The sequence below is a fragment of the Papilio machaon genome, chromosome 17 (genome assembly GCF_912999745.1).
Source record: "Papilio machaon chromosome 17, ilPapMach1.1, whole genome shotgun sequence".
In the NCBI taxonomy this organism is placed as follows: domain Eukaryota; kingdom Metazoa; phylum Arthropoda; class Insecta; order Lepidoptera; family Papilionidae; genus Papilio; species Papilio machaon.
This window is the reverse complement of record NC_060002.1, coordinates 3,929,247-3,950,791: the sequence shown is the minus strand read 5'-3', so window position 1 is coordinate 3,950,791 and position 21,545 is coordinate 3,929,247. Positions and strand designations below refer to the sequence as shown.

The 21,545-nt window shown below is 34.3% G+C and overlaps 3 protein-coding genes across 3 annotated transcripts; 1 reads left to right on the top strand and 2 right to left on the bottom strand.

The window, feature by feature from the left end:
* The first annotated feature begins 46 nt into the window (after positions 1-46).
* LOC106721538 (protein FAM161A) lies at positions 47-4,205 on the top strand. Its single transcript, XM_014516497.2, has 6 exons — positions 47-937; positions 1,015-1,179; positions 2,501-2,722; positions 2,972-3,242; positions 3,319-3,593; positions 3,676-4,205. The coding sequence occupies exons 1-6, from the start codon at positions 114-116 to the stop codon at positions 3,977-3,979; spliced, it is 2,061 nt and encodes a 686-aa protein (XP_014371983.2). The 5' UTR covers positions 47-113; the 3' UTR covers positions 3,980-4,205.
* A 1,478-nt stretch (positions 4,206-5,683) lies between these two features.
* Positions 5,684-17,740, bottom strand: LOC106716312 (CLIP domain-containing serine protease B9). Its single transcript, XM_045681822.1, has 7 exons — positions 17,440-17,740; positions 10,534-10,685; positions 8,768-9,035; positions 7,675-7,765; positions 7,099-7,283; positions 6,580-6,684; positions 5,684-6,104 (listed from the first exon to the last, which is right to left on the bottom strand). Exons 1-7 carry the CDS (start codon positions 17,495-17,497, stop codon positions 5,788-5,790), a joined length of 1,176 nt encoding a protein of 391 aa, XP_045537778.1. The 5' UTR covers positions 17,498-17,740; the 3' UTR covers positions 5,684-5,787.
* Positions 17,741-18,149: 409 nt separating this feature from the next.
* Positions 18,150-21,545, bottom strand: LOC106721459 (CLIP domain-containing serine protease 2-like; the record flags this gene model as incomplete). Its single annotated transcript, XM_045681927.1, has 7 exons — positions 21,114-21,545; positions 20,884-21,030; positions 20,427-20,535; positions 20,053-20,234; positions 19,587-19,723; positions 19,377-19,508; positions 18,150-18,278 (listed from the first exon to the last, which is right to left on the bottom strand). Coding segments are annotated over exons 1-7 (897 nt in total), but the record flags the coding sequence as incomplete, so codon positions are not given.

Below are 21,545 nucleotides of genomic sequence, written 5' to 3'. Positions count from 1 at the left end.
TTCTTGGCAATAGAGTTACCGTAGAAACCAGTCGACCAACATAAATGTTCAAAAGGAGTTAACGATTACGTGGAAATAATTTTCACATAATCTTAGAATGTTACTATTTAGTCATGAGTAGTGCTTTTACGAATTCTTGTGTTAAAGTTCCAATAGATCCTATTAGTAAAATGCCTAAAACAGCTTACGAAAGAATCAATAAGACTTTAGTAGAACAGCAATCTATTGATTCATCAACCTGCGTCACGCCTTCCCCTGCGGATGTTTATGCTGAAAAAGTAAAGGACTTTTATCGAAGTATACCTGACTACAATGATATTAATCATTTACCATCAACAGAATTTTATTCAACTTTACAAAAATTACGAGAAAAGAAGAAAGCTGTTTTAGGGCTCCATGGAGATAATACCAATGACCACTTACATAAAGACGAAACTCATTTACTGTATAATAAACAACCCAGTGGTTACTCTAACGATGGAGATGATGTGGAAAAATCTAATAAGATTAAAAATAGCAAATCCAGTAACATAACAAGAAGAAAAAAGTCAATAGAAAAAAAAGATATTGAAGACCTGAATTTGCATTTAGCAAACAAGACAGAAAATGTTGCAAATGACAAGATTCCTGGAAGCTGTTTAAAAGTGAATCAGAATAACAGTTATGATTTAAACAATAAAGATTGTGGGAAAAGTAAATCGAGGAACCACTCTGCTTGTTCCATTTCTTGGCATGACGATAAGGTTGGACGTGATAAATGTGAAATAGACAAAAAGTTTGATAAGTTTTTTCAATTAAAAGGAATAGATAGTTATAAGAGAGATGAATTTAGTACTCAAAGTATGCCTTCAAGTCCCCTACGAAGTAAATCTCTTAGATCCTCAAGTCGCAACAGAAAAAAGTTAACTATTCCAAAGCCTTTTAAAATGACGCTTAGGTATTAGATTATTTTCTTTGAAATACATATGTAGCTTCTTTCATTTAACGTATTTAATGGAGAGATTTTTTTTACAGGGATGATGATGAACGCATTCTAAACGGACTTCGTACAATACAGAAGTCGTTTTCAGATGATATGTTGAACCAAAAACGAGAAAGGAAGCAATTTCATGCCAGGCCGGTACCTATAGAATCACGGATTCCTCTCTATGACAAGATTCTCGAAGACCAGGCTATGAGGTTTTCAAAGAAAACAAACGTTGTATGCTTCTTTTGCTTTTTTTTTGTTTTGATACAAGTGTCGGCCATTAATTCATTATTTGCAGTAGCGGTAGTAGATTCAACTATTTTACACTTGAATGCGACTTCATATTAGCTGCAGTATCTGCCTCTAAAATTTCAATGACATAGGTAAATTACTACTCGTTCACGAATTCACGATAGCACTTTAAAGGTAGTTTTAACTGAAAACAATCTATTTTAGTGTGACTATTTAAGGATGATTAGTTTGACAATTCACTAGAGATGGGTTGAATAAATTCGGTTATGAATCTTTTCGATGGTTGTTGTTATTACAGAACTTGCAATCGAAAAGTTCGTGATTATTGTTTTTTAATTTTAATATAAATAAAATTATTTATTTCTATTCCTAATTTATTCTACAAAATTACATAAAGAAATAAAACATTAAACAAATAATTGAGGTAAAATGTATTTTATGTTTTTTCAATTGATTGTGTGATACATATCCAAATAACTGTAATGATTTCAAATCGTAATAAAACACTAAGATATAGTACTTGTTCGATTAATTTTATTACAAGACCGATTCTCGATAGTTCATAGTTGTTCGTTATGAGCGTACTGTCCAACACTATTACACATTAAGTACAACATTAATCATCATACAAAATTAATTCGATACTTCATAGGCGTCAGTTGTCAAACTAATCATCCTTAAATAGATACACTATATCTATATATATATATATATATATAAAAGAAAGTCGTGTTAGTTACTCTATTTATAACTCAAGAACGGCTGAATCGATTTGACTAAAAATTGGTGGGCAGGTAGCTTAGAACCAGGAAAAGGACATAGGATAATTTTTACCCCGTTTTCTATTTTTTATTCCGCGCGGACGGAGTCGTGGGTAAAAGCTAGTTGTAAATATTTTTTAAATAAAATAACTGTCTGCAGAATAGATTCAATTAGTTATTACGCTGATAATTACGATGGGAAATTGTGAATTTATATTTGAATTTAATATATTTATCATGTATTATTTTACAGGATACGTGATAAGAAATTATAAATTATGTATCTACATTTGTTTAAATCAACGTACTGATGTAAAATATGTTTTTGAGGAAAAATTATATTGTTTCGAATACGATCGAAGTAAAAATTGTGATACTCAGTATTACATTAAAACGATATCTCGTTTGGTTTTACCAAAAGATATGCTTTCATAACCCTTAACCTGGGTTTATCCCACCATTTGTTTTTAAACTTCGCTGGATTTTTTGCAACAACATTTTCATATCTTTTTTTCCTTAGGCGTGCTATTACAAAAATAAACAGCGAAGCCGAACTTCGAGCGCAAATGAAACCGTTTAGTTTCACTAGAAGAGAAGAGAATGGGATGGCAGGAGTGTGTGAGAGAGCAGTACACATTCTACCTAAACCGAAAAAGAAGAAGCGTTTCAAAGCCCGTCCAGTTCCGAAGAACCTTTTCTCTAATTATTTCTATGATAAGAAGAAGCAGGACGAATTTTTCAGGTTAAAAACCAGTTCGATATTTATGGATCAGCTATTCGATATTTTAGCTACTTCATATTGTCTCAGGCAACGGTCAGTGATATGGTCAAGGTTATTTCTTTTGTCGATTAACGGAAAGTTCTACGACTAGCAAAGGATGAAGAAACGCTCAAGATAAGAAGGCAAACGATAATCCTTACTTGAGTGATTATTTAACGCTTATAAAATCGATGCATTTTTTTTGTTTAATAATGTTTTTGTATGTAATAGATCAATGAATCGTCGTATCAGAGCAGAGGAAATGTTACGAAGCGCCAACTACCCGGGTAGCATGGAGACCCGTGACCGCAGTCGTCTATCGACGCCGGCTGCACACAGTGATCTGCCTGTAGACCCGTCGCCCGCCGCACCTTCCACATTATCCTCGGACAGAGCCAGATGCTCCAGTCCGGCTAAAGTATGTAAATCGTCCAAAGACAACTTTATAACGACCAGCCCACAACCATTCCGTTTCAAGACAGCTACTAGAGCGAATCAAAAGGTGTGCTCCGTTTTATTTTTCCAAAAAACAAAGACGAAACAAAGTATACGGTAGTAATTAGTTTTTGCCGTTACAGATGTTAGATATAGCGCAAAAAGTATACCAAAGTGGAAAAAGCACTGATAGTATCAGTGATTCCATTGCAAAACCTCGCGTGTACTCCGCATTGGAGCTGAAAGGGGCAGCTGCGGGACGGTCTAACCTGGCAGCTCTGCTCCGGGCTGAGTCCGTGCGGAGGAGGTTCGAAATGGAAGCGGCTACATGTCTAGCTGAGCAACGAAGGAGAATTGAATTACGTCAAAGAGATCGCCAGTTACGAGCCAAACCAGCCTGGCATCTCGTGAAAAACAAGTAAGTACTACAACCCCTAATTATGTTTCGACAAATGTATATTTTATAAAAATATGAAAATGTTATATGTAATATATTTTAGTCATGAAGAGGATATAGCGATGCGACTACAGACGCGGCGAGATGAAGAGAGAATGCGCCGCGAAGAGTTCTTGCACGAGATGGAGCTTATGTACGGTCGAGTGCAACAGCAACCACTACTCTTTGAAAGATACTACGCCCCGCGGTCGTATTCTCCCTGTAACATTCGACTGTCACCAAGAAAAGGCTCAGGCAAGAAACGCGGACGAAGAAATCGTTCCTATCACTTGATCACGTCAAGTGATGATTTCGACAGCGATGTCCAAAAATGTATGGACAAAATCGATAATGATAAAGTATTTTAGAATTCAGATGACTTAATTGGCAACATAGAAGATGCTTGTAATTTTACTGTTGATTAACTAAATCATGTAAACTAATTTTTTAAAATTAAGTCTTCATATTGTAGTGCACCAGTAAAGGTACTAGCCCACTGGTACATAAATTGCATCTATTAATAGTTTGTTACTGCACTATGATCGTTGAGTTGAGTAAACTTTAATTATGATACTAAATAAATAAACCTTAAATGTATATGAAGGGGCAGGAGGGCCTTCATCAGAAATCATCTTGTGCGAGTATAAAAGCGGGTATGTCGGCAGGTGGGCGTGAACAGATCACGAGTCCTTGTTGCAATCGCAGTTGTTTAATAAGGGTTAGGTAACCAAAAATACACAGTGGAATGAACACTGTAGTGTCTAACCAACGCGACATCAACTTAATTAAGCGGTAGATTTAATTTGTTAATTAGATGCTAAGCGATTCGTCGCAAGCGTGGTGCGCGGGCGCCGTCTCGGACAACACTGTTTAATGGCCGCCCTCACAACCATCGACAGTGACGCTTCGCTTGGCTGAAAAAGTCAACTAGTCATTTGACTTTTGCGGATACGCCGTCATATATTTAACCGCATCACTACACTTCTTTTTGAAACCTAATTTAACCCTAGAAAAAGGCAGACAAGATTTACCCTCATACCTTCATCTGATTATGAGGATGATCTCTCAAGTCGGAGCCAAGATCAACTTCGGATCTTATAAGAAAAGAATGAAAATGTGAAGTGGATTTGATGGCGGAGGGGACGAAAAGGAATAGGAAATATTGTCTTTTTGTGCGTCTCCTCCTCCGTCGATTAAAGATAGGTAACGCATTTGCAATTGCGGATGTCTATGGGCAGCGGTCGCTTCATTTCCGTGAATTCAGGTAGATGCTTCCTCGTTTTCACATTTTAATCTAAAAAAGGTAGGATTTGCCTACACCCTCTTCTGATTATCTATGAAGTTGATTCATCACTTATCGGGTGACACGTTGGCTGATGTCGATCCACAAAATCAGGAAGAACAGGTATTTGGTGCAAATTAAAATGTAAATTTTTATGTTGTTATTATTAAATATATTTAAATGTGTGTTATTATTAACTTAAAATAGTAGTGGGATTTTACTACAATTATTACATTTTGCATTCAATCTTAATAATTATAAAGTTATGGTATTAACTGATACAATTAAATATGTCGGTTTTATTTGAATTTTAGTGGAATTTTAAACCTTTTAACTTAATTAATGACAAGTAGAAATGTGGGTTTGGTTCATATTTAGTGTTATCAACTAAAAGAACATTTATTTTTTAACAAAAAGGATTTATATTAATACAGATTTATGTATATTCTGCAAAATAATTAATTTGAAAGTTTATTGGGCTACAAATATCAAACTAAATTCCTTCATCTCTAAAGAATTTGGTTTGGAGATCATTCATTATGCACAGACTAATAAAATCAAGAAAGATCTTGGATTACGGCTTCTATCCGATTGTGCGTTTCCACATTAAAAATTGTACTTTTTTTTACCAATCTTAATTTAAATTTAAATTAAATTTAATATATATAAAATTATATATATAAAAACCAAAATTCTTTGATGGTGACTGAAAAAGTTTTTATAAATACAAAAATTTCTTATTGTGCAAATCAATATCACTTAATTTAAATAATTAATAAAGTAATTGCTTACATCTAAAAATTTTTTACGTAATTTACTATCACAGTCATAATGGTAATATACATCTTGATTTATCCTCTGTGGATATCCTATTCGTACATCATTGTTTGGATATCACTTGTTAATGTTTGCAATAATCCAATCCATATACGCAGCTACTCTTGTGTATACCGATGGGGTATCAGTGACGCCGCAGCGTGCGGAGCCGAAACTCGTGATACCGAAAAGATAGGCATTTGTATTAAATTCAATTGTTATATCTTTGGTGAGAGGACCTCCGGAATCACCGTTGCAAGTGTCCTTGCCAGGTTTTCCACCGGCACATATTATTTTATCAACGTCCAATTTGTTAATATGTGGCATTTTCACTTTACAAATATCCATTGGAACTGTATCGAGATCCACCTTTTGTTTTATTATTGACGGCGTTCCTGTAATATTCACAAAGATAACAATTTAGAATTTCACTTTACATAATGTATAAAAACTTGTGTCGTCTCTCTAATTCTCCTTGGAAATACGGAGATAAAAATATGTTTAGTACTATTTAGCCAGCTAAATATCTACCCTTTTAACTGAACATTCGAATTGTACAGTTAAAATTATGCATGTGTAGGCAAAACTTTAACTGTAAGTTAACTGTATAGTTCAACTGTTTAGTTAAAACTGTGTATATAAATTGAAGGTGTGAAGCGGGCGACAGCGCAGAATTAAAATTAGCCTAAAATTTTCCCGCGAGCATCAGTTACCTTTCCATCAAAGTCCTATCAAAATCGGTTCAGACGTTCCGGAGATTACCCGGAACAAACAGCCTTGCGGACAGACATACAGATGGACAATAATTTTTAAAATTGCAAACAGACACACCAAATTTATTAATATGTACGTATATATATAAGTACTCACCCAGTTCAGTGAGGCCCCAACCTGCAGTTGTGAACGATGTCCCGATCACGTAATCCTGACTGGCCACAAATTCAGTGGTGGGCAAACATACTGGCCGAATGAAATCTGAACACAATTTTTTTCTATTGGTATTTTAAAATAAAACAATGTGTAGCTTTCTACAGATTTTTCCTAGTATAAGAAAGAATTTCAGGCAAAATTTCAGTACCTAACGTTATTTTCTTGGAAAGATAATTTCTTCGAAATGTCAATTATGTAGTCAAGTACTTATAGAATTTTCTATTTTGTGATAAGTAGTAAAAAAAACGTTGATAATTAGTTCACTTAATCATTTTTATTTAAGTAATTTAATTTTTATAAGTTGCCGTAGGAGGAAATAAAGAAATTGGGAAATTAACTTTGTGCGAGTCACGCAGAAAAAATTTTTTGGTGTAGCGCGGCGTAGCGGGCTGCGGGGGTAGGAGGGCACTGCGCACCACACCGGTGACGTTGGATCGCCAAGATATTTAAAAGACTAACCTGTGTAATTAATAGATTTTTCCAATCTGAGAAGTGAAATATCTCCATTATGCAGACGCCTATCGTACATGGGATGAACTATAACTTGGACGACCATGACATCTACCGGAGGGTCGCTGCAGTAGTCATCATCATTGCAATCCTTTTCTGTTTCTGTATCCCACTCACCCAGCCGTACTGCCACACTGAATATTAGTATCGAATATTGTAAATATTACTTCGTCCGCAATCTTATTGTTTTAAATAAATTTTTGAAGGTGCATTTTTAACTTATTGTGAAAAAAGTTAAAAGTGGTGATAACCTCAAAAATGATTGGCTTTCGCATAATATGGGGATTAAAATTATCACAAATAGTCATATTTGAAAAAATTTGAACAATATTTGCTAAGTCGTTCATCGAAGACAACGGATGAATTATAGAATATATTACAATCATTTTTATTTATTTTTTATATATATGTGTATATATTTTCATCTATGTACCTATTCCTTAGGCTCATTCCTAGTTTTGCCAAAACCACGTGAACCTAACGTTTAACTATACATTCAATAATTTAAACAATAAAATAACTTACACTTTCCTGTCAATAACACAATGTGCAGCTGACACAACGAATTGTTGTGTTATCAGAGATCCGCCGCATGTGTATTTCAGTTTATCATACCCTAAAATAAAACGTTAAATAAATACAAAAAGCTTGTAAATAAAATAAGTAAAACTTAAAAATAGCGAATCATGCCGAATTTAAAACTGGTTTTAAAGGTTTATTTTCTTCAAAATAAATTACGATCCTTAAAAAAAACTTCAAACAATGTAAATGTGATCATTTCCTATCCTTTAACATCAATTTTATGAAAATTCGACAAGAATTACCGATAATACAATACTCTCGTATACTTTGGTATTAGTGTTACGCCCGTTTACATTATGCCAGTACATTAGGACAGTAGCATTAAATCAGCGCTGGTGTAAAACTGGCATAATTTCAAAATTAACTGGCGCCAGTGAGCCCATACAGTTTATGCCAGTGCTACTGTCTTACTGTACTGGCATTACATTACGTTAGTAAACAAGGAATTATATCGACGCTGGAAAGCGTAAACGCTGTAACCTCGAAAGTATGAACTTTACAGGAGAGCCAAAAAATGATAACTAGTGAGCTGATACGCCTACAAGCATGCGGTATTTAGCAATGTTGTGTAGTTTGTGCTAACCTATAATAAAATCATTATCGTTTGATAATGGTTTAAATTAATAACGTGTGAAAAACATATTCGCGATTTCAAGGGTTACAGCGTTTATGCTTTCCAGCGTCGATATTATGGTACACAGCCGGAAACGCATCCGCAATTCCTCTAGTGTTGCGACGTCCATGGACATCGATGAGAATCTCAGTTATGCCCATGGTCGAGTGCACTGTTCTCTTAAAATAAAATTGTCCTTTTGATCTTTCGTCATTTTAGTCGTTTCTAGATCCTTGGGCTAGTAGTAAAAATTACTTTTTTATTCCAAAGGGTAAGCTCATGAGCTGTGTACCCACCGCACCCCCTTGGCGTCGCCCATGATATCCAATAGTATGGGATCGCAAATGAGACAAACATAAAAACATTGAATTTTATTTAGGTTTAGCTAGAAAGATTTTAAATATTTTATCCTTAAAAACTTACTCTTCGTTGCAATACGAGCTAGCCATGGAAATTCGTCAAGGGCAGCTATCGAACCGCCTATAATGCGATCCAAACCCGAGCCAGAGATGCCGCAAACTTTTATAGAAGGTAACACGTTAGCTGTATTCAATACGTTGCTGGCACTTGTCGACGTGGTAATAAGCGGAGTTGTAGCAGGGTTTTGTGTCGTACTGGTGGTTTCGACTCTGCTTGTCGCTGTCTCTGAATCGTTTCTAAATACTATTGGGCGATCAACCGGACAGCACACCTATAACAAAAAAGTTTCCTTTGCATTTTTTATTACAATCTGTAGTGTATGGAAAAAAATCCTGTCGCAGAGTTTTATTATCATCATCTCCCCGGCCTTATCCCACTCACGTAGAGTCGGTGGAAAAGTAGACTACTGATTAATGTAATTTGACATTTTGTTCTTTTATTTCGCTCACAGTAGAATGAAACTCCTTGAGTATGTCCATGATAAAATCATCAAGTTATGATTGTTCTGCCGACCGGTCTCTTTTCCGTTTAACTATCTGCATGGTTTTAGTAGTTATAGTTTCAGGATTATGCGTTACTTTTATAGACGGGTCGGACTGACTATGTGTCTGCAATGGGTACAGGTCTAGCGTGGGAACATTTGGCGATTTAGGTGGTGTCCTCTTTAATGGCATTATAAGTATTCTTTATATTAAGGTCAATTGACGTGAGTGATTATTTTGTCGAATTTTTATTTAGTTCAGCTTGTATACGTAGAATGAAGGGTTTGAACTTGTATTGTAAATTGTAAAAAACGGAAATGACAAATGTTCAGTGATTACTTTTTTCTTACATCTTTTCTTATATTTATTAATAGTAGTATGTGTTTATTACGAACATTGTAATGTTGACAACTGTTTAACTCGGCGGAATATAAAATTTAGTGCAGGGGATTCATGAAAATCGTCGATGTTTACTGTCAGTCATATTATAGTTTTCAATTCACAGAAAACAGTTTAAAGATGTTGGAGTAATATAATAGTCACTATAATAGTAACTTTTCTTGTATTTTTAGTGCACTTCACTATAACGTAATATCATTTCAATTAAGTCAAATGTTTACACTAAAGTTTGCTTGCAATATTAAACCTTGACTAACACGTCTACTCGTCACTGCACTCGCGCGGGAAGTGAAGTAAAATAATAATAAAAACTACTGTGGAAGGCATTGGGAAAGGCCTATGCCCAGCAGTGGGCCGATAAAGGCTGTTGTTGATGATGATGATAATTAAACATAAGAAAGTTGGCTCCTACGAATAGGGGTCAATGTGCAAATTAACAACTTTTCAGGAGAGGATCTCAAAGTTTCAAACATAAAGGAAAAGATGCCGCATAGGCCCTTTTACTTTAGCAAAAAAAACACGCTTACACCTGTAAATGTGTATTTGTGTTTAGTGCAAGTTGTTAACTAGACTAAGAGGCAGCTTTTAACATAAAAATCAATTTGTTACTTTGGCCCTTATACATGGACACATCGATAAATAGAACAAAATTTTAAGCTTATGTCGCTTAGCTTGGTTATAGCAATTCAAATTCCAGGATGGACGTCCACCGCCGCCTCTTTTAACTGTGGGGAAATACATTTATAAACCTATTTAAATTTATAAATAAGGTATTAAATATATTAAGCTATTAATTTATACTAAAAACCTATTTATAAATAGGTAAATACATTCCGCTGGTATTATAGACTGTTTATGCCTTAATAACATCATGGTCTCAAACATTACCCGTGGGCCTCTCACGTCGTATCCACAATGCATCATTCTCAACAACTTGTCTTCTCTGTTTTTTAAAGCTTCCAAAGCAGAAGTACAGTTAGTTATTATCGTGCATTCTTTGTTTTTCTGTTGACATTGGTACTTCATTGATAAAGTTGTTCCTGCAATTAATAAATATCATTTAAATATCACATTTCTATATAATCTTACTAATATTATAAATGCGAAAGTTTAGATGGATGGATGGATGGATGAAAGAATGTTAGAAGGTACCTCCGGAAAGGTTTAAAAAATCTTGATGAAATTTGGTACAGATGTAGAACATTGTCTGGAAGAACACATAGGCTACTTAAGATCCCAAATTGTTTACAGTTCTCGTAGGATCCGTTTCATTCACATATTTACTCGATAACACTGCAATGATTCAACACATCTTATTGAAGTTTGGCTTATTGAAACTGTTATATTTGTATATAACACAGTTTCGAGTAAAACATGAGATTCATTCAACCCTTATTTTAATTCTGCGCAGACGAATCTGCCGGCAAAAGCGATAAAAGCGATAGATCAATCCAAAAATTAATTTTTACAGGAGAAGGCGGCAAATGAGCATCACGTCAATTAGTTAAGAAATCCGACACCGATGGAAATATACCATATAAAAGACGAAACTGACAATTTTTTGAAATCATTCGCTATAGCTTACTGTGTGTTTATATCCCTATAGCTTTTGCTCGCGAATTCGTCCACGCGAAATTAAAAAAAAACAGGCTGAGTATATTATGTCTCAATCGACACTATGTTCTATATATGTGCTAATGTGTATTACGCAGATGGTTTAGTTTAAAGTTTCCACTTATGAGTCGCATTTATAATATTATCATTGCAGCTGGCAATATCAATAACGATGAGATAATGAAAGAACTCTGGCGTCCTTAGTGCCAGAACGTTTAAACCAGCGTTATTAAGTTGTGGCTTTAGCTAGTATCTCGTTTTAAGAATCAGATGATATTTCTCTAACATTGTAGTTAATCGAGCGTGATCTAAAAATATCGGCGTTAAGAGCTGGACGCACAAAGCCCAAAGTAGATCGGAGTGGAGAAATTTACTTGACCAGGCCCAACCGCGGCTGTAGCGCCTCAGATGATGATTGTATTTCCTACACCAGTCTCGTCAGCTTCCATATGAGCTGACCTTGAACCCCTTGGGGTTTAGTCTACTCTATGATAGGAGTCACTAGGTCTTCGTCAACCTGGCTGGCGCGGGGGGGAATAATTGAATTCGCAGATGTGTGCAAGCATCACAATGTTATCTTATCATTCACCGTAAGAACGTCAGATAAATGTACAATGGCGGAAATTCCCGGTGTTCCACTTAACGAAAATATGCCTTGCACCGTGCAACGAAACAAACTCCGCCCCCTTTTTACGGATAGCCAATGAGTTAGCAATGAGTTGCGCAAGCGACTGGATAATAGTAAAAACAATCAGTTGCGTACTGCTCTGCATCCCTGCGTGTTGTTACTGCCGCTGTCTTTGTTATGCGTTTTAAGTTTTACGACCTCTGCTTGTTTTTTGGACTTTTGTGATTTGTGCCTATTAGTGACCTCTGCTTGTTTTCCGGACTGATAGATCGCCTTACGTTTACCTGTGCTAGAACCCTGGACTTAATCTGTAATCATTTAACATAATGCCGCGTAATCTTCTTGCTGAAGAAAGAGAACAAATCATCGTTTTGCATCGGGAAGGTTTCAACATCTCTCAAATAGCGGATGAACTTAATGTTGCAGTAAGTAATATGTTTTTATAGACAATGAAACGTAATTGATTAGTTATAAATATGTAACTCAAAACTTTTGAATAAATAAGAACTGTATTTATTACTTTGATTCATTGTAGGTTTTTTTTTGATTAGCGTTATTACTTTGAACGCGTTTATATCTGCTTGCCACTTAGTGCTCTCTGATTGTTACAAGTTATCGTTCAAAAACTAAAAACTACATGTTTTTGAATATGCCATATTAGACTATATACTATATGTTTTTGGAAATAATGTAATAATAGATTGATAATATCGATTTTTAATTAAAAGCCATAATATCAGCAATTCCGTAAGTTCGTAATGTAAAGATTACACAGCGTAAATATTTCAAATTTATATGTGTATACAAATATATTTATAACCTTAGGTTTAGCTTAACCCAATGTAAATTATAACCGGCAACGCAAGGTAAATTAAAAAATCTTAAAAGAAAAAAATATCACAAACCACATTGACTTTTTTATATACTTAAACACTTCTTATCTAAAACTATTTTTTAGCCTAGACTTAATAACAAGACCTTTCTCTATTGTCTTATAATGGTTAAATATACAAATATCTGTTTATTTAGTTAACTTATTAAATCAATTTATAAACATATTATCTAAAATAAAAATCAGATGCAACAGTTGGAATTACAGATATATTACGTTATATATGTTTTAATTTTAATTTTTCTGTCTTTCGTTTAATATAAAATTTATTTTACAGAGAGCTACAGTACGCCGGTGGGTGGAGCGCTACGAGAACGAAGGCTCGCTGTTAGATCGAGTACGAATCATGCCGTTGCGTGTTGCGCAGCAGCCCCAAATAAATCAGATACTAACTTCATACAAGATAATTGTCCGATACACCGTGCGCGCGTGGTCAGGGAGCGAGGTGGTTTGAGTCTCATAGCGAAGTTCAAACGATTTCGTGGCCATCAAAGTCGCCGGATCTCAACCCGATTGAAAATTTGTGGGCGCTCATGGTCCAAAAGTGGGACAGTAGAAATGAGCGCTGCAAAGAAGAGCTAGTAGCCCACTGTGAAAAAATTTGGGAATCATTTAGAGGATCAGACTTATGTCAAAACATAGTCCTCTCTATGCGAGATAGGTGCGATGCCGTCATAGCTGCGAATGGTGGACCGACAAAATACTAGAAACATACGTATAACATAGGAATCGTATGTTTCTAAAATTTATATAAAAAGTACTCGTATATTAGTATAAAATATATTTATTTCAATTTTATTTATATAGATTCATGTTATAATTTATTTAAATGTTAATGTTAAGAACCTAAACATTTTGTAAAAACGATGTCAACCCAATAATACACTTTATAATTATTAACCATATTTATTATATAATAAAATGAATGAAATACGAATAAGCTTTTTATTTAAATCTAAATAAAGAAAACCTTAAAGGCCTTACCATTACCATTACTAACAAACTTAGTATGTAGTAACAGTTAAGCTTAATCATATGTCAACCTTTTATACTTTGACTCTTTGCTCGATCTTTAGCTTAAGTTCATCTTTAACTTTGGTCCGAAATTTTGTCCGCAGGGAATTGAGAAAAAAAGCTTGTTATTAAATTCTACATCTAGGCGGAATTTAATCGAGTTTCTTTAAGATATCTTTTGTAAATATCCATCCATCCATCCCAAAACTTTTTTAATTGAATGAATGAATTAGTGAGATTAAAGAATTAATTATTTTTGTTTTATTTTTATACTTAAAAATATGTATTTAATAAATTAAAGTATAAACGCGATGATGCGAATCACAGGATATCAATATTAATATTGTAATTTGCGCGCACATCTCTTAGCGTAAGTGTTCATTTTTTTACAACTAAACTAGTTGGAACATTTTTTGTGAATTCTAAAATCCCCCGGACAGATGGTAATTACAATTATTATTCTTATTGTTTAGGCTTAGCGCACCTGAGCGGCATTACGGGTGCTTCATTTTAAAATTGTTTATTGTTTTACGATAGCAGTTAGGACAAAACAACCGCACAAAAAATAAAAATCTCTTACAACTTCTTGTATACTTTTAATTTTATTCAGAATCATAACAAGTTGACAAACAACTACAGTTTATACTTTTTACAGATATTGACATGTTCTTAAATATTGTTTATCTTTTTTATATTTCCAGTTTTCGCAGCACATGTATGAAACACCTATTATGGCTATAGTTTGCACATTATCAAAGATTTTGATAATGTGCTGAAGACGCTGAATCTATGTTACTCACATTTTATGTATCATTCTTCAAAAACAACCTTTCTTTCCTCTTTAAAATGATTTGAAAAATAATTATATTTTTTACTTAACCAGGAGTCAATACCATAGTTTACTCACTGAAAATTTATAAACGCTTGCATTTATAGTTACAGTAAAATCTCACTATAATGATTTTTTTAATACTGAAATATATTTATATTAACTATTCAATGTTTACTTGGCATGCAATATTCATACATTGGCAACCCGGCACGTCTATTTTATTTTATTCCTTGAATCAGTTGCACTTGGTAAAAAGCCGCCTCAACAGGTGCAAGTAGTAAATGCTTCTACAGTAAACAATGATACAAGCATGCCGCAGCAATAACAAGATAGTAATCTTTTGTTATTGCTGCGGCATTCTTCGAAAATTTTGCAAATATTTTTCTAAATAGTAATTTAGACTGTCATAAACTGCAAATAGCAAAATATTTTTCTTCGAACACCTATAATATTTTTTGTAGTCTATCCCGTAACAAAAACATCATAATCCGATCCGTATTCTAATGATCACACAGCCGTATAAAACATAATTTGTTGCATCTGATACCAAGGAGAAATGTTTCTTTGTAAAAGATTTTATTATCATTCAGCGGATTCGGCTGATCAGACACAATAGGCGGGTTTTAAGATAAAGGGTAACTGTCGTGATATCTAAATTGCAACATAACTGCAATGTTAGAACAAAGTAAATGGGACTTTCTACGCGGAACGGAGAATCAAAAAAGATTCTCTTATATCATATCATATATTTTTCAATGTTATAGTATGGTATACATATCTTGGTTAAAGTAATCATTAAACATATTTTATTAATGACTTAAGACATTTTGAAAATATGTATCACCTTTTGATAGGCATGCGCTAATCATGGGCGATTATCAAGTCGTGAAATTATAAATTTAAATTATAAAGCTGCTGCGAGAGCGCTTATTATGATTTTGGTATTAATTGTTAGCGTGACAACATCAACAAGTGAGACGGCTCGATCAGTGAAATACCACAACCACACAGAAAAGAGTCTCTAAGTATGATTTTTTATTATATACTCGAATACTATCATTCCTTAACAAAATCAAACATATTCAAGTTTATTTTATAGCGTCTATTTAATGTTTTAAGCTCGTCGTTTCATTCGACATGACACATGTTATGTCACTAAAAATAATATAATTTAATTGAACTCAAATAAATTTATTAAATCAGGTTAAATTTTAAATCATAATTATGTTTCCAAGAAAGATAACACAAGGTAAATTATACAATATTATGTTGCTAAAATGATAAATATTTATTGTTATTTATAATTCTAAAACATACTTTAATTTTTTTAATTTATAATTATCATATGACTAAGTAAATATTGGTAGAAAAAAATTAAAACTTCCGATGATTTACGTTGTTTATTTTAAAACAGAATAATTTTAAAATGAATTAATGGAGTCCGAAGTAACGCTGCTTTCGTTTCGAACGACAACAAAGAAAATAATATTTTTATTGAGTCTATTGTTACAACGCTGACCATTCACAGACCGTGTTCGAACATTAGAGTTAAAGGCTGCACCCTATTGGTTATTGTTTCCGCGTCGTAGTCTCAATGCGTACGAAACGTTTAAACGACTATAGCCCTAGAGGTGGAACACCGGGAAGGTTCGCGATTGTACATACATATGAAATTTGAACATCGAAAAAATAATTGTGTACCGGGTGTTGAACGCAGGACCTAAGGATTATAAGTTAAGTGCTTAACCTCTGAGGCATTGTCTCGGAAGTTGCCAACATACATTTATTTAAATAAAAATGTAGATTCATGTAATAAAGACAAATAATCGTAAGTTATAAAAATAATAATATACAGACCGGCGGAAAAACCTGGCGATATTAAATCACAATTTACGTTGTTTCTGGCTCAAAACTTAAAATACCTAAATAAAATTTCCCAAAATAAAGGTTTCAGTTTTAGAATACAATAATTATTACATGGGATTTTATCTAAAATTCTTAACCTAATACTAATACGACTGATACAGGATGGTAATGTTTTTCGCGCTTATGTAATTATGTATGTTGGTTTGTATGAAAGTTCTATTGCGACGACCCTAAACGTCTGAACCGATTTTCACGTCTGAGGTTTAAGTAATAAATATATTTAATTGTCCTACGGTATGTGAATGGTTAATTCAGCCCAGCTGTGATGGTAAGTGATAATTTGCCATTCTGTTGTTTTTCCCGCATATGTACTGATGTAAAACTGTGACCTCCGTACCCCAAACGACTGGAACGATTTCAACGACGTCATTCAATTAGTATTCCTCTGATTGTCATAGAGGTGCAGTCAGACCGATATTTTGGCTTTAAAAATAGTAGTATCGATGGTGATGAGTACGATGATTTCATCAAACTGATTCAATTTAATCTTTAAAATATGTTTTAGAGCAACGGTATTATGACATTTTAATTTCACGCTAAAAATGTGGCATTCGAGAGAAAAACTGACAAAAAAATTCTAAGTGATTATTATTAAGCGGGGGTCAAACTTTATGTTGACTTCTTTGTCCTTTTGATTTATAATAAAAAGAATTATTTAATATTGTATTGCCTCATATTATGATTAGAATTTATTATTTATATCCAAAACAAAATATGCGAAATTAAAAAAAAAATCGTATTTAATATAGAAACATTAATAAGTAGTAACTAGATACATAAGTATTTTTAAACACCAAAGTACAGTAGTACATCTTGCAACACGTATGGGGAAAATCCGAATGCGACATAAAAACAAGAAGATATTATAAACACACATATAAGACTTACGGAAAGATCCAGCTACAAGGACAACCAGCCACATGCAGTTTGCGCTAATCTGAGTCATTTTATTTTATTATTATCTTATTTGAAGAGCTCTAAATATAATTAACTACACTGGGCGATGTCTATAAAACGAATAAGTTGAATTAGTGGTTATCAATGATTACAATGTGATGTGGTTGTGGACGGTTTTGTTTTATACACATATGCAATAACGAACTGACAAGTGACTTAACCCGTCGCACTTGTATTGCAAATAAATTATTTAATCTGTAGGACTGCGTGTCAGTCTTCGTTCTAGTTCAGTCCATTTGTTACTGTGAATGAGTATGGTCTACGTTCCTTCATTCGTTCACTAAATTGTTCACTTGTATTATTGTTCCGTAGGCCATAATATCAGTGTTGTTATTATAAAAAATATTCAAAATGTAAAATAAAACTATTAAAAATTATTTACCTACATATGCAGTAATTTTATTTGTAGTATTTTTAAAGCCATATTGGTCTAATATTACCTTACAAAAAGATGTTTCTTTAAGATATTTAGAAGAAATTAATGGTATTAAAAGCAAATTACATAAATGTAGTATGTAAGATTAAATAAAATGTTACAATAACTGTCCATTGCTATAACTAATTAAATCTCAAAATCTTTTTGTTATTTTGTATTATTTTTATTGATCATAAACGCATTTAACATAATTTTAAGAAATATTATCTAAAATCCATTTTAAGAAATATGGTACAGATGTGTAAACGCCTGGCTTTTTAATTCCGCAAACTGTCGGTCCGAACGATACCACACCAACGAGGAAACTTTTTGGTCCTTCTGCCGTATCGAAGATCTGAAAAGGAAAAAAAAAACGTCATGGCTTGTGCACAAGTTGTCTTTACAGCACATGAACATACTTAAAACGAGGGAAACCACAGCTGCGTTCCGACCTAGTCGTATTGATTTTAAAACACCGCTTGCAATGAAATAATGTAGTTGTACAAAATTTAAGTGTAATTTGAAAATAATAACTGTTTCACTTTTGTCACTGTTGTCGTAAATGAAATGTTTCTTATAACTTTAAACCATGACACATAATTAGTCATGTTTATTAAAGTTGAATGTCGTGAACAAATGAAGGACAGATGTATTATAGCAGAGTCCATCAACAAATTAAATACATAGGTGACTAATACTCATTTGTGGTTGGGGATACTTACATTTTAAATCCACGTGTTTTATCAGGTAAATATTTTTCTAAGGCCATGTTCACATGATACTTTTAACCTCTAACTGTGAAAATGTTGAATTGTGTTTTTTAATCTTTACTAATATTATAAATGCGAAAGAAACTCCGTTCATCTCACGCATTCACGCTAAAAAAACGCTATTAGAGCCTGAGAAAGGACATAGGCTACTTTTTAATGCGACAAAAGGGCTGTAAGGGTTTTAAAATGGGAGCGGAAATTGGGCAGTATCGTCATATTTATAGTAAGAAGCATGTAATTTATTTTTTAGTCTATTAATTTGATATAAATAACTAGGACATTTAAAGCTTGTAAAAGTTTTACCCTCGAGGGTACAAATAGGTATGAAAGTATGTGTAGGAATATGTAAGGTTTGTGTGAATGTTTTGTAAGTTTAATACATTCTATTGAAACACTTTATTATTTTAAGTAAATAGCCTAAGTCATTAAAAATCCAACCAGTAGACAGCATTTCACGCAGACGTAGTCGTGGGCATAGCTAATCTAATATATAAAATTCTCGTGTCACAGTTTTCGTTCCCGTACTCCTCCGAAACGGCTTGACCGATTCTCATGAAATTTTGTGAGCATATTCAGTAGGTCTGAGAATCGGCCAACATCTATTTTTCATACCCCCCCCCATTTTTTAACTGCGCGCGGACGGAGTCGCGGGCGACAGCTAGTATTTTATAAAAAATACTTACTTTCATAAGTGGGCCGCCTGAATCTCCGCCGCACGCGTCTTTGTTCCGCTGTGAGCCCGCACATATTTCTGACTTCTCTACTTTAAATCCTTTGCCGAAGAAACTACAAGACTCTGGCTTTAGCACTGGCAACTGTAAAGTACATAACCTTAACAGTTGAACTGATTGGTTGTCAACAAGTATTATAATTCGTAAAGGGACAAGAGTTACCGAAACAAATTGTAGAATGTCAGCGCGCTGGTCCGTGGACATGTTCGTTTTGCCCCAGCCCGCCACCGTCACCAGTTCGCCCAATCGTAACTCCGTTAACTGGTCTCGCTGCGGCAGGCAGATCGGGGCCACATAGTCTACAAAATGCATACTAACAGTAGAAACTATTTAAAAAACCAAAACATTAGTTGCCTGGTGGTATTATTCTGGTAATATATGGTGAGGTTTAAAACCCTCCCCATTTTTTTCGACTTATTATAATAACAATATGGGATACATCAATTTTTAAAAAGAGACGCCGGAGGACACTAGTTATTACTTGATATTTTTTAATTTTCGCGACGTGTCAAATCGTGTTGTGTTTTTTGCTAACTTAGGACAACGGGTTAATGAACCTTCGAACAATGTCCGCGATATGATGTTTATAGTAATTACTTAATTAATTATCTACAAAAAAAACACTGACCATTCAAGTCAAACGGTGAATCTAACTCAATAACAGCAATGTCGTTGTGGAAGGGGGGCTTATTGAAACTGGCGTGGCTGCGGATGGCTCTCACCCGGCGGTCTTGGAGCGGTGGCGCGCACACGCCCAGCTGACAGTCGGGATCCGTCCGAGCGTCATACTCACCCGCGCGTATTGACACCCTATATAAATATAATTATTAATATGATATCATACACACGTATAGTATAGTAATCTGATTAGTTGTTCAATTCGTTTCTATATCTAGTAGCATTTTTGGCCGTAGACATTTTTGCTTCTTTCGTAATTTTGTTCTAATTCCAAGAGTTGTTCTATATACGCGTATGTCTATAGGTATTTAAAAGTTGAGTTACAATTTAATGCCGTCGTCTGCCGTCTTCACGCAGTGTGCTGCGGTCACCACGTGCTTGTCCGTCACCAGCACGCCGCCGCACATCCAGTCCAGATCTTCTTCGCCCTCCACTTAAATTATACAAAGAATATTTCTTTTCTCATTTCATGAAACTGAAAGATGCAACGTTTAGTAATCTTTTTTACAAGTAATTCTGTATGAATTATCTACAAGAAGGGTTATTCAGTTGACTCGCTCTTGTTCTTGCTTTGTCTATGTTGATGAAAGTTCCTTTGTGCCTGGTAACATCACTGCGCCGTGCTTACCCAATAAAAAATATGCTGTCAAATAACAATACCCAGATTTTGTTTACCAATTTAGGGAGTAACTTAATTTGGAAACGATCTCTTTTAATAGATTGCAATTGCAATGGCAAAATTCAACGTTTTCTTGTTATCTTTATAAACATAGTAACTAACGGGTATATCCAAGTCGTAAGATCCATGGGAACTGTCCGAGCGCTGCATTGAGACCGCCGATGATGCGGTCAGCGGCGCTGTAGCCGCACTCGAATGCTTCCAACTTTCTCCATGATGGATGACTGGCGACTTCTTGCCATGTGTCACCTACGGTGCCCGCAACAAATCACTAGCGTCACTTCACCACATAAAAAAATATTTACTTATTCAAATAACAATTACAAGCTTACCCGATGAGTGTCTCAAGATCGTTATAATTATAAGTATGCAATCCCAGTAAATTATACCCATTTTTGAAGTCAATTTACGTTACTAATACCAAATACTTAATTTGCTATGACGTGTCCTTTCGGCAGAAGTTCATGCCTGCTAACGTTCTCTCACCCACCTCATTCTTATGCGACTGGGTCAGACGAAGCGATGAGAAGCGATTAGTTCCACATTGTTCCTTGCACCATTAAATGTACGCTTTGTAATCGACCTAACAACGAATGCAATATCGTACAACAAATTCTGTTGAGTTAAATAAGTGAAGAATTAATTTTATACAATCATCACCCAAACAATCGGTTATGAGATTTTTGTGTCGTTCCGCATATTTTAGAGATTTCATTCTGTTTGAAAATAAAGGTAGGCCGCAATTGTTTTTGCAGCTATATTTG

Coding starts and splice junctions, on each gene's coding strand:
- LOC106721538 (XM_014516497.2), top strand. CDS start 114: ATGAGTAGTGCTTTTACGAATTCTTGTGTTAAAGTTCCAATAGATCCT. Junction 938..1,014: donor CCTTTTAAAATGACGCTTAG/GTATTAGATTAT, acceptor TTTTTTTTACAG/GGATGATGATGAACGCATTC. Junction 2,723..2,971: donor AAGCAGGACGAATTTTTCAG/GTTAAAAACCAG, acceptor TGTATGTAATAG/ATCAATGAATCGTCGTATCA.
- LOC106716312 (XM_045681822.1), bottom strand. CDS start 17,497: ATGACTCAGATTAGCGCAAACTGCATGTGGCTGGTTGTCCTTGTAGCT. Junction 10,686..17,439: donor CCTTGTAGCTGGATCTTTCC/GTAAGTCTTATA, acceptor TATTAATTGCAG/GAACAACTTTATCAATGAAG. Junction 9,036..10,533: donor ACGACGTGAGAGGCCCACGG/GTAATGTTTGAG, acceptor TTTTTGTTATAG/GTGTGCTGTCCGGTTGATCG.